This window comes from Eptesicus fuscus, chromosome 1 (genome assembly GCF_027574615.1).
Source record: "Eptesicus fuscus isolate TK198812 chromosome 1, DD_ASM_mEF_20220401, whole genome shotgun sequence".
Lineage (NCBI taxonomy): Eukaryota > Metazoa > Chordata > Mammalia > Chiroptera > Vespertilionidae > Eptesicus > Eptesicus fuscus.
Window position 1 is genome coordinate 16819335 of NC_072473.1, and position 23169 is coordinate 16842503.

The following is a 23169-nucleotide window of genomic DNA, read 5'->3' on the forward strand; positions in this document are numbered from 1 at the left end:
GCCTACAACTAGTGGAAGCTACTACTTTGAAAGGATTTATATAACAAATTTATAACTATTGCAAACATACATGGAATAAGCAGAAGTAAGTGATTCTAGAAAAATAAATTGTGAAAACATTAGGTGCGGAAGTTAATGAGCACTTATAAGGAAGACTTTAAAGTAGTGCTACCAATATCTCAAGATAATGAAAGGTGCACAAGGACAAAGTTATACCTAAAGGACAATTTCAGGTAATACACTCAAAGGAGTTTTATAATTATAGAATTAACAGTCCCTAGTGGGTTTATGGATAAAGATGATCATCCACATCACCACAAGGGAGAAAACAGACATCATATGTCTCCTAATGGAAGTGCATATTGTTACCTCTAGAGTGAGCTTGTCAATAACCAAACAAATACCTAACCTCAATATGAACGAGATTTTTCCTATAAAAGTGGAACATTGTTGTAGATGTATGCCAGGTAACTGGGTTAATTATTCTATTCTCTGTACTATGGTATATGTTTGAGAACATCTGCAATAAGAGGATTTTATTTAAGTGTCATGCCTATTATATGAAGATTCAAATGGAGCATTTTAGGCAAAAAATAAATGCTTACACAGATCCAAAGAAAAATAGAAATATCCAATTAAAAAGTCAAAAACAGAAACTACACTCTAATCCAAGGGTACATAAAAATACTGCAATACCAGCCGGGTTTAGGTATTCGTCAACACCAAATGACAAATAAAAAATGAATTACCATCTCATATAAACTCTTCTAAACCATACAAAAGATTGGGAGTTATTCAACCATTGTACCAGGCTAACAGTCTGCATACAAAGACCAGATGAGGATGTTTCAATAAAACAACACTTAAACCAACATCAAATAGACACCAATATCATACATAAATTCATAGTATTTCTAACATAGCAGTTAATAAACATTAGAAAATACCGTGAACTACAAATCACTCCATTTTCAAAAAAATAGCTAAAAAAACATGTGACAATGTGTAAGAGTAAAGGAACAGTCATTGGCAAAAATGCATACCAGTTCATATCTTTTAGCAAGGTTGCATTATGACAGAATTTCCATTTTGCAAGCTATACAATGTTAATCATTATGAGAATAATCAATAGAGTTCAGAGGAGGACAGAGATACTTGGCATTTAATACACAGTTTAGAACTCAATAATAAAAATACATAGATAGTACACAGGTATCATAAAAGAGTACAAACACCAAAGTAAGAGGTAAGAATAGTGCATAAAAAGAGAAAATAATGGAAAAAACTATGATCTCCTAATTAAAAAGTACAGAGAAATTGGTGCAAAAATGCACATTGTAAGGAACTTTGGAAAATTGATGTATGAAAAATCATTAAGCAGAAAAAGGATGCTGGTCAAACCAAATTGCTAACAAATAACATGTAATGTAAAATATACCATTCACAGCAATATTATATGAAACATATCTAAGAGAAAACCAAGCAGAAATGTACAAGTCTTTATTAGAGCAACTGTAAAAACTTACTGATAAGCTTATGAAAAAGACATCTCAGAGCAGAATACTATGTGTAATGAAGGGAAAGATAATATTGTAAATATGTTAATTCTCCTGAATATATTTACAGGCTTAAATATATTCCTAACCTGTAACTGAAAAGGTGACAACCAAGCTCAGGCTGCTGTTTCCCATACCCCATACCATCCCTGGAAAAAATTTAAAGAAGAAATAACAAAAATGATATTGATGATAGGAGGAAAGCAACAACAAATATGACAAACTGCTGGGGAACCCTAGCTCAGTGTTGAACTAGAACGTGTGTGCAGGCAGGAGAGGAGACAGAATGGAGGTTGAGACTGGTCCACTGGTTTGTAGGTAGCAATAAAGGCAGATAGAGAGGATCGACTGGAAGAAGATTTTTGAGGTTCAACCTTTGATTCTTCCAGGATACCCAGGGGGGAAGCCTTTCTAGTGCTTCACAGAAGGAACTTGAGGCAGCAACCCAGAGCCCATAAGCCAGGACCGACCATGGGGTACTATGAGGACCATCATTTGTATGGTCATACCAGTCTGAGTCCAGGCAGGCAGTGCTATAACGCCCTGAAATGTTGTCAGTGGATGAGGACTGGGCTTTTAATGAGCATCTTAATAGACCATCAGCACAGATTCAAGGAGAATAGCAAGTAGCACAGTAATCGCACATCATGCATTTTAGAAAATGTGGGCAATGACAATGATGTCACGCCAGAGGAGTCCCAGGCTGAGCTGTCATCTAAGGAGCACCCCACTTTCCCACTGGGTGCTAGAGGAACGTGGTCAGGAAAGCAGGGCGTTAAGTTCAGAAAGGGAGCAGGTTGTCGACCCCAGGACCCAGGAACCCACTGGATTCTCCTGCCCTGCAGCCTGGTCTGGGAGGCCTCAGGCAGGAGTGGCCCGAAGAGAGGAACCTGCAACACATCAGCAGTCCCAGGGAGCTGAGGACATTGATGTGAGGGGCTGGCCGCAGGTGAGCAGAGGGGAGGAAGCCCAGCACTGACCAGGAGTCAAGGGACGACATCAAGAGAGGACAGTGGGGAGCACCCAGCAGTCAGTCTGGGGGGCCCCAGGCCTGGCTGCTGAGCTCCGGACCCTAAGACTTCCTCTTGGGGATCTGAGGGAACCGGGAGCCTGGTTCTGAGCACAGATGATGGAGGAGAGCCCCCGGGGAAGGCCTTGCACCTGCGCACAGCCCACTTAAGGACCACGTGGGTCCGTAGAACGCGGCCCCTTCCGGTGCCTGACCCCCCACCCGCCCCCGCTGACCGGAAGTGCCGGTCTAACTGCCATCCAGCCCGTCCAGGACGAGGCCCGTCTAAGGACTGCTGCCCAGGCCGAGCAGAGGGAGCAGACCCAGTCCTGTCAGTGGCAAGGTGCGAGGGGTGCGGAGTGCAGTCCGGGGACGCTTCCCAGCAACTCCAGTCCCTTTCCCTGAAAAGAGGGGGCCACCAAGGGCTGAACCACTGACCCAGCCCTCGGCCCCGGAGACCCCAGCCTGGCCTCCAGCCCTAAGGCCCTGGCTTCCAGCGGGCGGGGTCTCAGCAAATGAAGGCCCTTTGCTGGACTCTGGCTTGGGTCCTGTTGATAGATATCCCAGACCCTGGACAGGGAAAAGGGGGTTCTCTGGGGGAGTGAGAGCACCCCAGGCTGAGGCCCCCAATAGCCCTGGTCCTGGCTGGGACTAGCAGGATCCATGCAGGTCTAAACGATTCAGAGTCCCTGTGACTCCAGGAAAGTCTGATAAGTGTGGGCCTTGGTGAGAGGGGCTGGCAGCAGGTCTGCAGAGGGAGGATGTCCAGGTCCTGGGAAGACTCAGGGAGAGTGAGGGAGGTGGGGCCTTGGTGGGAGGGGCTGGCAGGGGGAGGATGTCCAGGTCCTGGGAAGACTCAGGGAAAGTGAGGGAGGTGGGGCCTTGGTGGGAGGGGCTGGCAGGGGGAGGATGTCCAGGTCCTGGGAGGACTGAGGGAGAGTGAGGGAGGTGGGGCCTTGGTGGGAGGGGCTGGCAGGGGGAGGAAGTCCAGGTCCTGGGAGGACTGAGGGAGAGTGAGGGAGGTGGGGGTCTTGGTGGGAGGGGCTGGCAGGGGGAGGGTGTCCAGGTCCTGGGAGACTCAGGGAGAGTGAGGGAGGTGGAGCCTTGGTGGGAGGGGCTGGCAGGGGGAGGATGTCCAGGTCCTGGGAGGACTCAGGGAAAGTGAGGGAGGTGGGGCCTTGGTGGGAGGGGCTGGCAGGGGGAGGAAGTCCAGGTCCTGGGAGGACTGAGGGAGAGTGAGGGAGGTGGGGGTCTTGGTGGGAGGGGCTGGCAGGGGGAGGGTGTCCAGGTCCTGGGAGACTCAGGGCAGTGAGGGAGGTGGGGCCTTGGTGGGAGGGGCTGGCAGGGGGAGGGTGTCCAGGTCCTGGGAGACTCAGGGCAGTGAGGGAGGTGGGGCCTTGGTGGGAGGGGCTGGGAAAGAGAGGATGTCCAGGTCCTGGGAAGACTCAGGAAGATTTAGGGAGGTGGGCCCTTGGAGGGAGGGGCTGGCAGGGGGAGGATGACCAGGTCCTGGGAAGAATCAGGGAGAGTGAGGGAGGTGGGGGCCTTGGTGGGAGGGGCTGGGAAAGAGAGGATGTCCAGGTCCTGGGAAGACTCAGGAAGATTTAGGGAGGTGGGCCCTTGGAGGGAGGGGCTGGCAGGGGGAGGATGTCCAGGTCCTGGGAAGACTCAGGGAGAGTGAGGGAGGTGGGGCCTTGGTGGGAGGGGCTGGCATGGGGAGGATGTCCAGGTCCTGGGAAGACTCAGGGAGAGTGAGGGAGGTGGGGCCTTGGTGGGAGGGTCTGGGAAAGAGAGGATGTCCCGGTCCTGGGAAGACTCAGGAAGATTGAGGGAGGTGGGGCCTTGGTGGGAGGGGCTGGCAGGGGGAGGATGACCAGGTCCTGGGAAGACTCAGGGAGAGTGAGGGAGGTGGGGGCCTTGGTGGGAGGGGCTGGCAGGGGGAGGATGACCAGGTCCTGGGAAGACTCAGGGAGTGTGAGGGAGGTGGGGCCTTGGTGGGAGGGGCTGGGAAAGAGAGGATGTCCAGGTCCTGGGAAGACTCAGGGAGAGTGAGGGAGGTGGGGGCCTTGGTGGGAGGGGCTGGGAAAGAGAGGATGTCCAGGTCCTGGGAAGACTCAGGAGGAGTGAGCGAGGTGGGGGCCTTGGTGGGAGCGGCTCGCAGGGGGAGGATGACCAGGTCCTGGGAAGACTCAGGGAGAGTGAGGGAGGTGGGGCCTTGGTGGGAGGGGCTGGCAGGGGGAGGGTGTCCAGGTCCTGGGAAGACTCAGGGAGAGTGAGGGAGGTGGGGGCCTTGGTGGGAGGGGCTGGGAAAGAGAGGATGTCCAGGTCCTGGGAAGACTCAGGAAGATTTAGGGAGGTGGGGCCTTGGAGGGAGGGGCTGGCAGGGGGAGGATGTCCAGGTCCTGGGAAGACTCAGGGAGAGTGAGGGAGGTGGAGGCCTTGGTGGGAGGGGATGGCAAAGGGAGGATGTGCAGGTCCTGGGAAGACTCAGGGAGAGTGAGGGAGGTGGGGCCTTATTGGGAGGGGCTGGCAGGGGGAGGATGTCCAGGTCCTGGGAAGACTCAGGGAGAGTGAGGGAGGTGGGGCCTTGGTGGGAGGGTCTGGGAAAGAGAGGATGTCCAGGTCCTGGGAAGACTCAGGAGGAGTGAGCGAGGTGGGGGCCTTGGTGGGAGCGGCTCGCAGGGGGAGGATGACCAGGTCCTGGGAAGACTCAGGGAGAGTGAGGGAGGTGGGGCCTTGGTGGGAGGGGCTGGCAGGGGGAGGATGTCCAGGTCCTGGAAGACTCAGGGAGAGTGAGGGAGGTGGGGCCTTGGTGGGAGGGGCTGGCAGGGGGAGGATGTCCTGGTCCTGGGAAGACACAGGGAAAGTGAGGGTGGTGGTGGCCTTGATGGGAAAGGCTGGTAGCAGATTAGCAGAGAGAGGATATCCAGGTCCTGGGAAGACTCAGGGAAAGTGAGGGAGGTGGGGCCTTGGTGGGAGGGGCTGGCAGGGGGAGGATGTCCAGGTCCTGGGAAGACTCAGGGAGAGTGAGGGAGGTGGGGGCCTTGGTGGGAGGGGCTGGCACAGGGACTATCTGCAGGTCCTGGGAGGACTGAGGGATAGTGAAGGAGTTGGGGCTTTGGTGGGAGGGGCTGGCAGGGGGAGGATGTCCAGGTCCTGGGAAGACTCAGGGAGAGTGAGGGAGGTGGGGCCTTGGTGGGAGGGGCTGGCTGGGGGAGGATGTCCTGGTCCTGGGAAGACGCAGGGAAAGTGAGGGTGGTGGTGGCCTTGATGGGAAAGGCTGGTGGCAGATTAACAGAGAGAGGATATCCAGGTCCTGAGAAGACTCAGAGATTGTGAGGGAGGTGGGGGTCTTGGTGGGAGGGGCTGGCAGGGGGAGGATGTCCAGGTCCTGGGAAATCTCAGGGAGTGTGAGGGAGTTGAAGTCATGGTGGGAGGGGCTGACAGAGGGAGGATGTCCAGGTCCTGGGAAAACTCAGGTAGAGTGAGGGAGGTGGGGGTCCTTAGTGATAGGGGCTGGCAGAGGGAGGATGTCTAGGTACTAGGAAGACTCAGAGAGTGTGAGGGAGGTGGGTGTCTTGGTGGGAGGGGTTGGCAGAGGGAGGGTGTCCAGGTCCTGGAAAGACTGTGGGAGAGTGAGGGAGGTGGGGGCCTTGGTGGGAGGGGCTGGCAGGGGGAGGATGTCCTGGTCCTGGGAAGACTCAGGGAGAGTGAGTGAGGTGGGGGCCTTGGTGGGAGGGGCTGGCAGGGAGGAGGTGTCCAGGTCCTGGGTAGTCTCAGGGAGAGTGAGGGACGTGGAAGCCTTGGTTGGAAGGGCTGGCAGCAGATCAGCAATGAGAGGATATTCAGGTCCTGGGGAGACTCAGGGAGAGTGAGGGAGGTGGGGGCCTTGGTGGGAGGTGCTGGCAGAGGGATGATGTTCAGATCCTGGGAAGACTCAGGAAGAGTGAGGTAGGTGGTGGCCTTGGTGGGAATGGCTGGCAGCAGATCAGCTGAGAGAGGATATCCAAGTCCTGGGAAGACTGAGGGAGAGTGAGGGAGGTGGGGGCCTTGGTGGGAGTGGCTGGCAGAGGGAGGATCTCCAGGTCCTGGTAAGACTCAGGGAGAGTGAAGGAGGTGGGGTATTGGTGGCAGGAGCTAGCAGAGGGAGGATGTTAAGGTCCTGCGAAGACTCAGGGATTTGAGGATGTGGGCGCCGTCGTGGGAGGGACTGGCAGATGGAGGTTGTCCCGGTCCTGGGACGACTCAGGGAGAGTAAAGGAGGTGGGGGCCTTGGTGGGAGCAGCTGTCAGCAGGTCATCACAGGGAGGATATCCATGTTTTGGAAAGCCACAGGGAGAGGGAGGATGTCCAGGTCTTAGGAAGGCTAACGGAGAATGAGGGACGTGGGGGCCCTTCCTCATTGGTGGGAAGGGCAGGCCCCAGGTCAGTACAGGGAGGTTGCCAGGTCCTTGAAACACTCAGGGAGATTTAGGGAGTTGGGATCATGGTGGGAGGGGCTGGGAGATGGAGTATGTCCAGGTCTTGGGAAGACTCTAGGAGAGTCAAGGACTTGGTGGTCCTTGGTGGTAGGCGCTGTCAGAGGGAGGATGTCCATGTCTTGGGAAGACTAAGAGAGAATGAGGGAGGTGGGGATCTTTCTGGGAGAGGCTAAAAGAGGGAGGATGTACATGTCCTGGGAAGACTCAGGGAGAGTGAAGGAGGTGGGGGCTTTGGTGGGCAGGGCTGGCAGCAGGTCAGCAGAGGAAGGATGTCCACAACCTGAGAAGACTCAGGGAGAGTGAGGGAGGTGGGGCCTTGGTGGGAGGGACTGGCAGAAGGAGGATGTCCAAGTCCTGGGAAGACTCAGGGAGAGTGAGGGAGGTGGGGCCTTGGTGGGAGGGACTGGCAGAAGGAGGATGTCCAAGTCCTGGGAAGACTGAGGGAGAGTGAGGGAGGTGGGGGCCTTGTTGGGAGAGGCTGGCAGAGGCATGATGTACAGGTCCTGGGAAGACTCAGGGAGAATGAGGGAGGTGGGGGCCTTGGTGGGAATGGCTGGCAACAGGTCAGCATAGGGAGGATGTCCAGGTCCTGGGAAGACTCATGGAGAGTGAGGGAGGTGGGGGGACTTTGTGGGAGGTGCTGTGAGTGGGAGGATGTCCAGGTCTTGCAAAAACTAATAATTAATGTGTAGACCAGGGACCCTATAACATGGAGAACACCTCAGAATCCCTAACTACTGCCATTCAAATATCTGAGGCATTTGTCAGCAGAAGTGCCCCTTAATTCCTGCTTAGGGTTCAGGAAAGGAAAAGCTTTCACCTGAAAATTGCGATCACAGCACAGCAGAGGGAGTCATGTTAGATACACATCTAGGGGGCAAACAGGATTGATGTGAGATCCTGGAGCACCTCTCTTAAGGGGACCTCCATTTGATGGGTGCATCCTGCATTTGGGAGAAGACAGACAAATGCAGCTAGACCGTGTCAAACTCAGTTCCTCTTCTATCTCCTGGGTACCTACTGACCTCAGTGTAAGGTAGACCACAAGCATAGACACAGAGGGCTCTAACTCTTCCAGGGTCAAGCGGGAAAACCACAATGCACTGAGAAATGACCCATCCTGAACAGGTGATGAAGGGAAAGCTATGGTCAGAAATTGGGGCTCTGAGGTCCTACTTGGAGACCAGGTGAGGTGTCTAAAGTAGGACTGAGGAACCTAAAAATGCAGCACAGAGAAGTCTCATAGAGATGTCAGTTCTGGGTGGCCCCTGCCAGAAGCAGCATATCAACACAAACTTGTGGCATGGAGGTTTGAGTGTCTCCCTCAGAGCAAGGGCAGGGAGTGGGCACCCAGGTCTGGCCAACAATTAACTTAATGATCTTGAATGTGAAATGAGAGCACTCCTCAAACCCAGGGTCCTGTATACCCCCCGCCAGCCCCCGTAGCAACCTAGGGAACACCCAGGTTGGATTCTGTGACTCTGACTAAGGCACACCCTAACTTCCTCTGCAGGGTCTTAGGGCAGAGACTGGGCAGAACAGGAGCCCTATGGGTCCCTGGGGCACTGTCCTCAGAACTTGCAGACATGGCCTGGGTTAAAGCCCAGGTGCAATGTCCCTGCTAAGGGTGCACATGCCATCTCACTCTCCCTCTTCCAGGTGCCAGCATTACCTCCTCTCCTACTACAAGGGTGCCCGCTGTTCCTGACCAGTGTCGTCATGCCTCGGGGAAAGAAGAGTAGGCGCCGAAGAGAGAAACGCAGACAGGCCCTGAGTGAGCCTCAGGCCACAGCAGGGGAGGTTGAAGAGGCCCCCCCCTCTCCTCCCAATGATGATTCTCCCCCGAGCTCCCCTGCACCTTGCCCATCCCAGGAGCCTCAGGGAGACACAGCCAGTAGCTCTCCTGAGGCAGGTGTCTCATTCCCAATATCTGATGGCAGTGCCAAGAGCCAGGGTGAGGAAAGTGCAAGTGTCTCCCAGTCACCACCTTATGCTCTGAGGGCTCACAAAGATCCTCTAAGCAGGGAGGTGAGCAAGATGGTGCACTTTCTGCTGCAGAAGCTGAAAATGAAGGAGCCCATCACTCAGAACGCACTGCTGGAGTTTGTAAACAAGAAATACAAGGAGCACTTCCCTGAGATCCTTAGGAGAGCCTCTGAGCGCATGGAGCTGGTCTTTGGCCTTGAGTTCAAGGAAGTCAACCCCAACAACCACACCTATGCCTTTTTCAACAAGCTGGGCCTCCCGATTGAGGGAGACCTGAGCAGTGATGAGGTCCTGCCCAAGACCCCAATGGTGATGGTGATCCTGGGCGTGATCTTCATGAAGGGCAACCTCGCCACTGAAGAGGAGATCTGGAAGTTCCTTGATGTGTTTGGGGTCCACCCTGGGAAGATGCATGCCATCTTCGGGGAACCCAGGCAATTCATCACCAAGGATCTGGTTCAGCAAAAGTACCTCGAGTGCCGCCAGGTTCCCGATAGTAATCCTCCCCACTACGTGCTCCTGTGGGGCCAAAGAGCCCACACTGATATCAGCAAGATGAAAGTGCTCGAGGTGCTGGCCAGAATCTTCAACAAGGTCCCCACTGCCTACCCAATCCTGTATGATGAGGCCTTGAGAGATGAGGAAGATAAAGCATGGTTGAGAGCCGCAGCCATGGTTAGCTCTTTTACCAAGCACAGGGCTCCTTCCCAGGCCAAGTCCAGCAGCTCCTCCACAACTAGTAAGATCTGAGGCAGCCTTTTCACTTTGAGTTTGAGGAGGGCAGTCAACCTTCTGAATAGTAGAGTAGTGGGCTCTGGAGGGAACAAAATGTTTATGCGGTTGGGTTTCTTTTTCTTCTGCAGATGACCTATTTTTAGGGTTGTTTGTATTTTCAAAAGTTGTTCCTTCTAAGTAAAGGTTTATTTCCTTCAGAATCTAAGTTTATTAATGCATGGATGTCACATTTATTAAAGTTTAGGTTTAATATTAAGAGTTTTGTTTATTACAATCTGATTGAAAAGCCTTCAATATGTTCTTTTTTCTACAGTTCAGGGCACAGGAATAGGATTTTTCCTGGGCATATGAAAATATTTGGGATTACAGAATGGAGATGCAAAAGTAAAGGCTGATTAATTCTTAGTTTGCATTATTCTCTTTGTTTTTTCTTATAAAATTAAATAGCATATACCTGGATTTGCTTATCTCTTTCAAAGTTTTTGAGAAAATAAATCCTAATAAATTTGAATTCTTGCTCATGTCTTTTTTTCCCCCTCCAGCATTAATAGACCATCCGCTCTTTGGAAATGTCTAAAATTACTAGTGATGGTAAGAAAAAGAAGCCTAATAGCCACTGCCTATAAAATGTAGAGTTTATCAGCAGCATTCGTCATAGAAGGCAAATGGTGTCATCCAATGTAAGAAATAATGACAGTAAACAGAATAGGCGTGGAAGAGAGCAATTCATTGCCCATCATGTGAGCCAGGCAGTGTTGGGCCTTGGAAATCTCCAGTTCCTCAGGCTGTGGGGGGCAGGTAATTTTCAGTTGGATTTCATGATGGGCTGGATGAAGGTGAGGAAGTGGGGGGTATGGGCTATACTTTTAGGTGATAGGTCTTAGAGTTGAGAGACTTCGCCTGGAATGGAAAACAGATCTTAAGAGTTATTTTGGATGTGGGAAAACCTGAGAGAAATATCCACATGGGGCCAGGCTGGAAAGGGTTCAGTCTGCTTGCTCCAGGGCAGGTGAACACACTGCATAAACTAGGTTTTTTGGGCACAGAATATCCAGAATGTTTCTGAGAAAAAAAGTGGTACTCCCTTTAAGTGAGTTACCAAGGAGCCACAGGAAAGTCCCTCTTTTCATGGACTAGAAGAGTGAGATCTCACTCCCTGAAAATACCTCTTTAATTAGAATATTTGAATGTAACCTGGCAAAATGTAAGGACAGGCTCTATTTTGATGGTGGTGAAATAAATAAAATTAAGGATGGTTTGGATGAAAAGGCACCTGGAAAAGAAGTTGTTGGTCCTTGAGACTAATAAACTTTGAGTGCCTCTCGCTAGAGAAGACAACCCCACACCCAATTGTATAACAAATGCTCCTTTTAGGAATGTCTATTTATTTCTACTTGCTCAGCAACATTTCGGCTGATATGGTTTTCTAACTTATATAAAGTTGTATGTTCTGGAATAGAGCACATAATTACATTATGTGTGGACAGGTGGTTATTATTCAGGGTCAAAATCATCTTACTAATAACTGCCATGCATTAAAAGCACCAAATTCACCTAATGTTGTGCCAGGTGTTTTATATTAATCACAAATGAATGTCCATACTCCTTCATGAATGAATACCAGAATCATTTTGTGGATAAAGAACTTTGAATAATCTCACATTCAAGGCTAAAAACTGACAGAGCAGGACTTGACCATTGCTATGAATTCCTCAAGAGTTCATACTAAGCCAATCTTCCAAGTCTGTGATATACCTCATGTCATTTAATTCATTTTTTTTCTGATTCCAGCTTAAAAATGTATTTCATGTGTCAGAAAGCAGAACTTCATAATCAAAATACTTATTTGGAAAAAACAGCCCCAGCAACAAGCAAGATAATTATCAAAATATATTAGAGGTATGAATAAAGACAGAAAATGATGATATTCAGTAATAATATCAAAATCTACAAAGGATATATCAGTAAACCACAAAAGCTCAGAAGATCACAAAGTCATTTGGCTCAGCCCCTCTACCACAGAGAGTGAAACTCTTAGAAGCAAAATTAGCTCAGAGGCTAAGTCAGCCTAGTGAAAGGAAGAAAGAGGTTGTTGTGTTTTCAATGATAGCACATCACTTGTCCTGGGCTCTCTGTTTTGGCTGAATATTCTCATCTCACATGATTCCTTGCATCAACAGACCCTCTGCTATGTTTACAGTAGGAAGATTAATCAAGACTTCTCAAGGATACGGCATTACCAAGGAAGCTTTTGACAGGATAGATAAGAGTCAAGAGGAGGATTCAGATAAAGGAGGACAGGGGAGACACAGAGAAACTATCTTGTGTCTCCACTCAGACCCCCCCCAAAGGCCCAGGAAGAGCTGTCAGATTGAGAATCCACTCACTAATTTCCAGGGTTCTCAGGGACATGAGAGCTTTGGTGTACATGGGTGATGTTAAGGTGAAAGAAATAGGAGTTCTAGGGGCTTACCAGGAGTCAAGGGAAGGATCCTGAGTGAGGACTTAGGGCACACCCTTACCCTGAACATGCAGGGCCCACGGAACCTGAATCCTGTTGTCACCCCTGGATGGGCACTAGCAGGAGAGCCTCATGTGCATTCCCTGACCTTTCCTTCCATGGCTCCTCAGGAGGTGAGGGCTTTGGCCTGCAGCTGTGAGACCAAGGTGAGCACAGGAAGGCAATCTAGGCCCTGCCAGGAAATAAGGGCAGAACCATGAATTACAGCTCTGGGGAACAAAGACCCTAAGACCATGAGGTGGCACAGAGACTGCCAAAGAGATCATCTCTGAGATTCTTTAGGCAAGGCCATTAGACTGACTCCATAAGAATAGTATTAAAGATATGAGTGCCTTTCTCTGAGGGTAGGGTCCTCAGGTAAGTAAAGGAAGGACTTCCAAGCATCATCCAACAGTCAAGGTGAGAAACATGAGTGAGAATTTTTGGAACCCATTCCTCTTAGAAATGTGAGGGCCCCAGACTACCCCACTCTTGTTACTGCCATGGGATACCTGGGCATTGTTTGCATGACGTGACATAATCACTACCTACTATAGTGTCATAAGGGGGAAGAAGGTCTTGGTCTAAGAGTGTGGCCTGAGGCCAGTAGTGGGAGAATTTCTAGCTTTCCAGAGGCCAAGGTGAATACTGGGAGAACTAAGGTAACCACAGCCCCCCCCCCAACAATAAGAACACCATAAAAGTAATTCCTTACTCAGCCTCAAGAATCCAAGGACAGGTATGGTCAGACCAGGAGATCCTCATATTCCCCATTGCCCTCATGGTGGCCCTGGCCTTAAAATGTGGGGCAGGCCCAAGGCTTAAGGAAGAATTATAGAACATGAGAACAGTGGGTCAAAGCAATGCCTGAGGGTCCATAAGCCTCTAAATCAGTGATAGGCAACCTTTTGAGCTTGGTGTGTCAAACTTTGCCAAAAAACTGAGCATAACTCGGTTAGTGTGTCACTTTGAGGAAAAAACATTATTTCGCAAATGTTTCATCCTCAGGAGCAGCAAATGTTTCATCCTTGGCATGCGGCCGCCTCAGCAGCCGCGTGTCATCAGAAATGGCTACGCATGTGTGTCATAGGTCCGCCATCACTGCTCTAAATAAAAGGCACCTGACTCCCACACTGGTTTTTAGTACTTGAAGACCAAGGACAGGGATAGCAAACTGAAGCTCCCCCAACACTTATTATACTTGGTCTATGGGAGGTGAAATCCTTAGTTTGAAGGTGTAGCCAATATTCAACTAAAAGGGTGGGGACAGAAGGCCAGATATGAAGCCAAATGAGGACTTTTAGTGAGGACTGAGGCCACCCAAAGCAACCAGGTCAGAAAACCACCACTGAGCGGTCAACATGGGGAATACCTGCACTGAGTTGATGAGTTGAGGGCCCCATTCACTTCATTCTTTTTGGTCCCATGGCATGCCACCTGTTGAATGATGCTCTTGAATGTGAAATAACAGACTGCTCAAACTCAAAGACTGCCAGCCCCTATGGTCACCTCAGTAAGCCTGAGGCAGGACTGGCAGGATGCAGCCTAATGTTTTGGTTTTTAAAGAGGTGCCCTTGAGGGGAACTGCAAATGCATCCTTCCTTCCAATCAAGGTGTCACTCCTTTGCCAAAGCTGCACATACATTCTTGACCTTCATTCTCCAGGAGCTCTCATTACCTATCTTTTGAGTACCTTCCTGACCTTTTTCTCTGACGATAGTCATCATGCCTCAGAGGCACAAGAATAAGTGCTGCAACAATCAGAATCAACAAGATTCCCAAGAGTAAGCCCAGAGCCTCAGGATATTGGAGGCAGCTTCCACAGTAGAAAAAAAATGCTCCCCTCATTCTCATCTTCTGGTTTGGAGCTTAATCCTCAGAGCTCATCAGCTACTGATCTAACTGGTACTTCCCAGGTGTCTTGGAGAGCTCCAAAAACCTCTATTACTCTTCAGGTGCATTTCACACAATATCTGAGAACAGCCAAGATGAGATACATTCATGTTCCTCTGAGGTCCTATCTCCAGAGAACACATGTTGTGACCCTCTAATTATGGAGGTGACTATCTTGAAGAACTTTATCTTGTACAAGTATAGAGTGAAGCAGCCCATTCTGCAGGGAGACCTGCTAACCATTGTTGACCAAAAGTAATGCCAACAATTTGTGGAGATCCTCAAGAAAGACTCTGACAGCATTAAGGATCTCTTTGTGGTTGACATGAAGGAAATGGACTCAACAAAACCTCCCTGTGAACTTGTCAACAAACTGAAACTCCCCAATAAGGGGAGGGTGCATGCTGGCATGGGGTTACCCAAGACTAGTCTCCTGATGAATATCTTGGGTGTGATCTTCATGAATGGCAACTGTGCCAGTGAGGATGAGACCTGGGAATTCCTGAATGCCATGCGAGTGTTCCCTGGGAGGAAACACTACATCTATGGGGAACCTAGGAAACGTTTCACCAAAGATATAGTGCAGCTAGAGTACCTGGAGTACAGCCAGGTGCCCAACACTGATCTGCCATGCTATGAGTTCTTGTGGGGTCCCAAAGCTTACACAGAAACAACCAAGATGAAAATCTTGGAATTTTGGGCCAAGCTCAACAATAGCATAACAAGTGCCTTCCCATCACAATAAGAAGAAGCTTTGAGGAAGGAGGTAGAAAGAGCACAAGACAGATGGGCAGCCAGGGCTGGCACTGATACCACAGGCCGGAAATGTTCCATGGCCTGGTCCACTATTTTCTCCACAACTAGTAAAATATGAGGAATAATTTTTGTCATGAAAAAATATATAGCATCATGATCGAATCTTGGGTGGATATAGGATAGAATCCCACAGTAAAATTGTTGGAACAATAAAATAGAAAAAAAATTATCATCAACTATGATTCTCCTTCTTTTCCATATTTTCTTTTATAAAATTAATTGCTTTATAGCTCAATATGCTTAGCTTATTAAAGGATGAAGTATATAGTAAATCTTAGCACATTATATCTCTTACACCCGTATTCCTATATTCCCCAAAAGTAATTGAGCATGTGCCTTTTGGAAGGTCCTGTATTAGTACTGGGGACTGTAAGATAAAGAACCAGTCTCTCTTCATAAAACTTTGCTAGCTAGGAGCTTCAATCACATAAGGAAGGTGTTGAAATACTTTCTATGCTTTATAGGAATTTAAAGGGGTGGGTGATTTGGGAGGTGTTCCAGGTGAAATCTGTAAGTGTAAATTCTCTGTCATGTTAGTCTAAATTTGGGGATGCTGCAAGTCAGCCTCTGAGATGTTGTTCTCAGTTAGGCTACATGGTGGAGAAGATGCGTCTTTGGGACTGGTGAGCAAAAGCCAGACATTCAGGTGAGTTGTCTGAATTGAGAGAGAACTGCAATGTGGTGTATGGTGTAATATTAAGTCCTTATAATATGTGCTACCTTGACATGGCTTGAAACCAGCAGGGCCTCAAATGGCCTAACTGCAAGTTCTCTTCCATGTTCTTCACTTGCAGATAAAGTCTCTACCAAATCCATCTTTGTGAAGGGATAAAGCCTCGATCTTACTTATTCCTAAGTAGTGGATTTCTCTTCTTTACCATCCTGTGGACTTTGCAAACCATCTGATTACATGCTGCAGGCGAAGTAGTTGTCACCTCATTCTCTTGATACCCCACAGCCTGCCTCCCCCAGAAATTGTTCATTCACCGTTCCTTCATGTAACCCCACACCGAGTGCCACCGTGGGGTGTGTGGTGTCCCTCTCCTTCACCTTGTGAGCTTGCATCATTGATAATTGCTGTCTAGCTCATTTCTACAGAGCGCAGTGTTGTGATTTTGGACACCCCATAACCATAGTGCAGAAATCCCATCCTCATCCCAGGGGGTATAATAGGGGGCATTGAACATGCTCTTAGTAATTAATTTGGTAGGGCAGATAATCCAGAAAAACAGTCTCTTTCTGGGGCAGTGTATTAGTTATCTCAGGCTGCCCTAACAACATACCCAGACTTGATAGCTTAATCAATGGAAATTGATTTTCTCACAGTTCTGTAGGTTAGAATTCCAATGTTAAGGTGCTGGCAGGTTTGGTTTTCTCTGAGACCTCTCTCTTTGGTTGCAGATGGCTACCCCCTTCTCATGGCTGTCCCTTGTGTGAGTGCATGCCTGCTGTCTCCTTGGGTGACCTAAACTCTTATTAGGACCCCACTAAATTTGAATCATGGCCTATCTTAATGGCCTCATTTTAACTGAACCATCACTTTAAAGACATTATCTACAACTAGAGCCACATTCTTTGGTACTGGGGGCTATGAACTCAACAAGAATTTGGGAGGACAAAATGCAGTGCCCAACAGGCAGGAATAAAATGTGTCTCTGCTATTATCTTAATGAAGGAAAATAGAGTGCACAAATAGGTGTTCTATGCACATTCTCTCCAGGGGGTTTCTGCCAAATAATGGTGAAGGTGAACAGAAGCCACCATGTTGACACTTTTTGCCTTGTAGTTGTAGAGTCAGATCCCACTGTATTAAAAGAGCATTTTGCCCTAGCTGGTGTGGCTCAGTGGACAGAGCATCAGCCTGTGGACTGAAGGGTCCCAGGTTCGATTCCAGTCAATGGGAACACGCCCGGGTTGCAGATTCTATCCCCAGTAGGGGGCATACAGGAGGCAGCCAATCAATGATTCTCTCTCATCATTGATGTTTCTATCTCTCTCTCCCTCTCCCTTCCACTCTGAAATACACACACACACACACACACACACACACACACACACACACACTGAGTGGCCAGATTATTATGATCTCTGAATGCATTATAATCTGGCCACTCAGTGTATATCCTATATAATAAAAGGCTAATATGCAAATTGTCCCCTCGACCAGGAGTTCGACCAGCAGGCAGGCTGGCCAACTGCCCAGCCCATGTCCCCTCCCCCTGGCCAAGCTGGCCAGACCCTACCCATGCACGAATTCATGCACCAGGCCTATAATATATATATATATATATATATATATATATATATATATATATATATATACACACACACACACTGAGTGGCCAGATTATTATGTGTTATATAAAAATATATAATATATAAAATATTATATTTTATATAAATATATAAAATTATGTATATAATTTTTAAAGAGCATTTTAACTAGAATACCTTTAGTGGACTTAGGTGAGTTCTAAAGGAGGGCTAGATTTTGGTGGGAAAGAGAGAAAATAAAATTTACGTGGTTTGGATTGAAGGACAGCTGGAAAGGATTGAATGAGTTAGTCCTTGATGAAATTCTAGAAACTATAAGTTGCATCAGGGTCATGGGGGTGGGGGAATCACCAAACCAATATTAAATAACAAATGCTCTAATGGAAAAAAGCTATTTAATTTTACATTTCAAATAGAAATTTTAGCTGATTTGGTGTTTTTCTGTCTGAGAGCATCACATTTTCTCTGATAGATCCTGGACTTAAAAAAAAATGCCTGATGATACTGTGTAGGTATACATCATAACTGGCTTTCATTAAAAACCCAGTGTTTGCCAGTCATCTTGACAGATGCTTCCCATACAACACATACATTCCCACAATCTTAAATTATAGGGTTTATCACACTCAGTTGGCAGATGGTGAACTTGTCATATTCTGATAGTCACAAGAATGTAAGTGACAGAACTAGACTAGACCCCTGGTCTGAATTCATCAAGAGCAAGCATGTCAAACTCACAGCCGGCACACAATGTCCAAACTCTTCCACCCTGATGCAGACCTTATATATCTGCATTCACTTTTCTTCTCAGTGCTCCAAAATATATCTCAGACAATGAAATAAAAAGTTTTGTGCTCCATGTGGTGGGCTGGAATGCATAGCCAGAGCACTAAGCATAACAGATCATTGAGAAACCTGAATCATAAAAGGCAGGAGATAATATCCAGTGGTAATATGATCATGTGAGATGGGACCTTATAAAATTACCTGGATCAGCCTATCTCTTACAGTAGAAAAATCTTTAGGAACAGGAGTTCATAAACAGCCAAGACTGGGTCCTAAAGAGAAGAAATAGAAGATCTGGGTTGTCTGTGTGTGTTTGTTTTTGTTTTTGTCTGGAACCTGCCATCTACCCTGGGTCCTCTGCCTGGTACCTCAGCCTCCCCATCTCACATCACTCCTGGAACACAGACCTGTTTTCTGTGAGACCTTGCAGTAGGGAGGTTTGTCAAGAGTTTGCATTTTTAAAATTAAATTTTATGAAGGTGACATTGGTCAATATGAACATACAGGTTTCATGTGTGGGTTTCTATGTTACAAGATCTGTATATAGCACCATGTGCCCACCACCCAAAGTTAAATCTCCTGTCATCTCATATTATGACTACCTTCTCCCCACCCCCTTCCCTCTGGCATCCACAACACTGCTATTTGCATTTATAAGTTTAAGTTTTAAATCCCACATATGAATTAAATCATATGGTTCCTAGCTTTTTCTGTCTGACTTAATTCACTTAGCATAATGTTTTCAAGGTCCATCAATGTTGTTGCAGATGATGCTATATCATCCTTTTAAAAAATCTTTTATGTATTTATTTATTATTTTTAATTTATTGTCTAAAGTTTTACATAGGTCTCCTTTTTCCCCGATTGACCCCATCCCTCCAGCCATTCCCACACCGGGCAAGCTCCCATCTCCCAAGTGTTTGTGTCCATTGGTTATGCCTTGCATGCATACAAGTCCTTTGGTTGCTCTCTAACACCCCTCCCCTGCCATTTGTCTCTGGATCTATTCTTGTTCATCAAGTCATGTTGACCATTATATCACACATATGAATGAGATTATGTGATGTTTATCTTTCCATGACTGGCTTATTTCACTTAGCATAATGTTCTCCAGTTCCATCCATGCTGTTGCAAATGGTAAAAGTTCCTTCTTTTTTTATAGCAGCCTAGTATTCCATTGTATTTCATCCTTTTTTATGGCTGAATAGTATTCCATTGTGTATATCTACCACTTATTCCTTATCCAGTCCTTTGTCGACATGTCACCCCAATAAAATTAAACAAACAAAACCCCAGTATATTCTATTACAAAAAAATAGCTTATTGTTTGCCTCAATGATTAACTCATAGAGAGAAAATATCCTTTGAAATTTAAATGTAGAGTTCATATGCCTGTCTTGCTAATTTATATATATACTTTTTAATGAAAAAGAAAGGAGTTTGCAGGGATGTGTCATTCCTGGGGAAGCCTTTCCTTAAAGAGACAGGAGCCCAGATGAGGACCCAGATGAATGACCCCCTACTGAGTGAGTCCTGCAGAGCCTTCCCTCATCTGCTCTTAGAACTCCCGGTGGGGCTGACTAGGACAGGGACACCCCAGGGAGGTGAGGGCCTTGCCTAAGGGCTGGGGCCCAGGGAAGTGTCCCAGGTCCTGAGAGGAGTGCAGGTGGCAATCCCTGTGAGAGGGAGGCTGCCTCCAGAGGGGGCGCCAGAGATCCTGCCAGCAGTCAGCCTGGAGAGGTCCTGTCTCTTTAACTGAGGGGCATCGCGCCAGCTCCCTCTTGGGGCGCCTTGGAAGGGAGGCTTTACCTCAGGGGGCAGCGCCCTGAGGGCAGAAGGAGAGGAGGCCCAGGCTGTAGCTCCAGTCAAGGTGAGGAGGGGAAGAGGAGTGAGCCACAGTCCCCTCCGCCGTTGCCCCGCCCCTCCGCCGTTGCCCCGCCCCTCCCGCCCCCCTCCAGCCCTGCCCCTGCTCTCAGGCCTGGGGCACCCTGGGCACAGCCCTCAGGCTGAGGACGACCCCTGAAGGGTCTCGGGAGGTGTGGGCCCTGGGATGCGGGGCGGCCCAGTTCAGCAGGGGAGGGTGAGTGACACCCCACCAGAGCCAAGGGGAGGGAACTCGGGAGAAATTCTGCCCAGGGCCTGCTCTTGGCTCCCTGAGGGCCCCTGCATGGTGGGCAGGTGGTTGAGCCTTCCTGCCCACTCGGTGGATGGGACACGGAGGGCCTTGGTCTGAGGAAGGTCACCGCGTCCTGAAGAGAGGGGACTGGGGGGGCGGGGGAAGGTAGGAGGGTCCCCAGGGGCCCGCACCCCCCCTCCGTGAGGAGGCCGGGTCCTTTCCCCTGCCCTCCACCCTGGGAGGCCGGGCAGCGAGGCTGTCAGGCCGCCTCTGTAGCCAGACAGAGAGGGGTGAAGGCCTTGGTCTGGGGGAAGGGCACCGCGTCCTGAAGGAAGTCACGGGGGGGGCGGGTGTAGGAGGGTCCCCAGGAGGGACCGCGCCTGTTGGAAACCAGGTTCAGAAGCCTGAGGGTCCCCAGGGGCCCGCACACCCCCTCAGCGAGGAGGCCGGGACCTTGCTGCTGCCCTCCACCCTGGGAGGCCGGGCAGCGAGGCTGTCAGGCCGCCTCTGGGAGCAAGTCACAGGGTGTGAGGCCTTGGCGTGAGGGATGGCCCTCAAGTTAGGAAGCGTCCCAGGAGGGGCAGGGGGCAGGCCTCTGGGAGGAACCAGGGAGCCCCCATGCCACTGCTGGACTAGGCTGCCAGCAGATTTCCGGAAAAGATGGCTGACACTGCTTTGCTTCTTGGGTGTCCTGCAAGCTGGGTTGGGGGTGAGGGGCTGGGGCTGCTGGGTAGAAGGATGGGGAGCTTTTATTTATGAGGGACGCTTTACCCTCACCAGTAGGAAGATATCCAGGTCTTTCCAGAATTCAAGGGGACATCTCCCTGAACCATCATATCTGAGGGAACACCCATGACCGCAGTACCTGAGAACCCCTATTCTCAGCCTTGAGACCCTGGGCAGGTGGGGTGACTCTCATCCTCATGGAAGCCCAGTCTCAGGAAATGCTGGAAGGAGAGAGGAGTCCCAGGCTACTACACCAAAAGTCAAATGAAAGATTGAGGGGCCCACACATCATTGAATAAGATAGGATCCTGAGCCCCATCTTGACATTCAGCACCTGAAGGCTGAGGGTAGGTCTGCTAAGCTGAGACTCACCCTCACTTATTTCCATTCAATATAAGAGAAAAGAAGGCTTTAGTGTGAGGGTGCAGCCGCCAGTTAGCAGAAGGGAGGTATGTTATCAGGCACTACCTGGAGACCAGGTAAATACCCTGCAGGGCTCCACATAACTCTTAGTTGGGTGTCCCTTGACAGGCACAGTAGCTAAGGAACTTTTCACTGTCTCCTTAGGGTCTCAAAGAGCTGCTAGCTTTGGTTTGAGGTGTCAATTTCACAGAAGCAGAATAGAGGGACCCAGGACCTGCCAATATTTGACATGATGATTCTGATAGTGGACTCTGAAGTATCTGACACCCTAGAACACAGGCTTCCCACTGGCTACCAGGATGTACTCTAAGATTACCTGCAACTGCCTCACCACGTTATTTAAGGAACAGATTGATAAGAACGGAAGCCCTGTGTGTTGCTAGAGCACTGCCTTCAAGGAAACCTGCAGAGGCATCCTGAACTAAAGCCAAGGTAGAATCCATATTACCACTGAAGACACTAGCACCATCTCATTCTCCTTCATCCTGGTGTCTCTATTTCCTGATTTCCTGTCCAGATTCCTGCCTGCTGTCCCTGACCATAGTGACATCATGCCCCGGCGTCGCAAAAATAAGAAACGCCATCATGCCCGAAGTGAACCTCAGAGTTGTGGCAATGCTCCGGCCACTGCAGAAGCTGAAGAGGAGTCCACTCCCTCCTTCTCTACTCAGTGTGAAGGTATTAGACAGGGTCTGCCTGTGTCTGGGTCACGTAACACTTCCCAGGGCCCTCAAAGCGTGCTAACCACCACTACCACTTCGGTAGCTGTTTCTTGCCCTGGATCTGGTGAAGCTTTCAGCAGCCAAGATGAGGATGAGGCTGTCTCCTCTGAGACACCACTCTTCACTGAAGTCTCAGAGGTGGATGAGTTCAAAAACAAGACTGTGTGTTTGGAGCAATTCATTCTGAACAAGTATAAATTGAGAAAGCCCATTTTGAAGGATGATATGCTGCATATTATTGGGAAAGATTACCAACACCGATTTGCTGAGATGCTCAAGAAAGTTACGCAGCAAATTGAAACCTTCTTTGCATTAGACATGTATGAAGTGGACTCAACCAGACACTCCTACGCCCTTGTCAGCAAACTGAAACTCCCCAATAATGGGAGGGTGCGTCCTGGCAGGGGGCTACCCAAGACTGGTCTCCTGATGCATATACTGGGTATGATCTTCATGAATGGCAACAGTGTCTCTGAGGAAGAGGTCTGGAGAGATTTGCGTCTGATGCGTGTGTACCCTCGGAGGAAGCACTTTGTCTTTGGGGAGCCCAGGAAGCTCATTACCAATTTTCTGAGGCTGAAGTACCTGGAGTGCCGCCGGGTGCCCGACAGTGATCCTCCATGCTATGAGTTCCTGTGGGGTCCAAAAGCATATCAAGAAACCAGCAAGTTGAAAGTGCTGGAGTTTTGGGCAAAGGTCAATGGTACCCACCCCAGTGCCTTCCCATACTGTTATCAGGAGGCTTTGAGAGATGAGGAAGAGAGAGCCCGAGCTAGAGTTGCAGCCAGGGCTGCCACTACTGCCCAAGTCACTGCACTTTCCAGGGCCATGGCCAGAACAACCCTTCTACCCATAGAGAAATCTAAAGCTTTTCGTCCTTCAGACGAGAATATATAACATCACAACAGGGATAATATTCTTGGAAGTGTAAAAGGATCTCTAGTCTAGTTGTTGGGATAATAGAATAGAAATCAAAAAGCATGAGTATTCTTAGTTTTCCATGTTCCTTTTAATTTCCAGATTTGTAAAATTAACTGAGTTATAATTTGATGTTTTTAGTTTATTCAAGAAATAGGAGAAATTAAATCTTAATAAATTAGATTTTATATTTGCTGGCTCTTTTATCCACCACACACTGAGTCTGCT

At 48.9% G+C, this 23169-nt stretch overlaps 3 protein-coding genes across 3 annotated transcripts; all 3 read left to right on the plus strand.

Annotated features, from left to right (window-relative positions):
• The first annotated feature begins 8765 nt into the window (after positions 1 to 8765).
• LOC103292267 (melanoma-associated antigen B1-like) lies at positions 8766 to 9782 on the plus strand. Its single transcript, XM_008148445.2, has one exon. It carries the CDS (start codon positions 8766 to 8768, stop codon positions 9780 to 9782), a length of 1017 nt encoding a protein of 338 aa, XP_008146667.2.
• Positions 9783 to 13992: 4210 nt separating this feature from the next.
• Positions 13993 to 15034, plus strand: LOC103292269 (melanoma-associated antigen B5). The gene is given in 3 exon segments (XM_008148446.2): positions 13993 to 14103; positions 14106 to 14214; positions 14217 to 15034. Coding segments are annotated over 3 exon segments (1038 nt in total).
• Positions 15035 to 21852: 6818 nt separating this feature from the next.
• LOC129148852 (melanoma-associated antigen B5-like) lies at positions 21853 to 22920 on the plus strand. The gene has a single exon (XM_054715039.1). It carries the CDS (start codon positions 21853 to 21855, stop codon positions 22918 to 22920), a length of 1068 nt encoding a protein of 355 aa, XP_054571014.1.
• Positions 22921 to 23169: the final 249 nt, after the last annotated feature.

Excerpts from the sequence above, each read along its gene's own strand:
- LOC103292267 (XM_008148445.2), top strand. The coding sequence starts at position 8,766 with ATGCCTCGGGGAAAGAAGAGTAGGCGCCGAAGAGAGAAACGCAGACAG.
- LOC129148852 (XM_054715039.1), top strand. The coding sequence starts at position 21,853 with ATGCCCCGGCGTCGCAAAAATAAGAAACGCCATCATGCCCGAAGTGAA.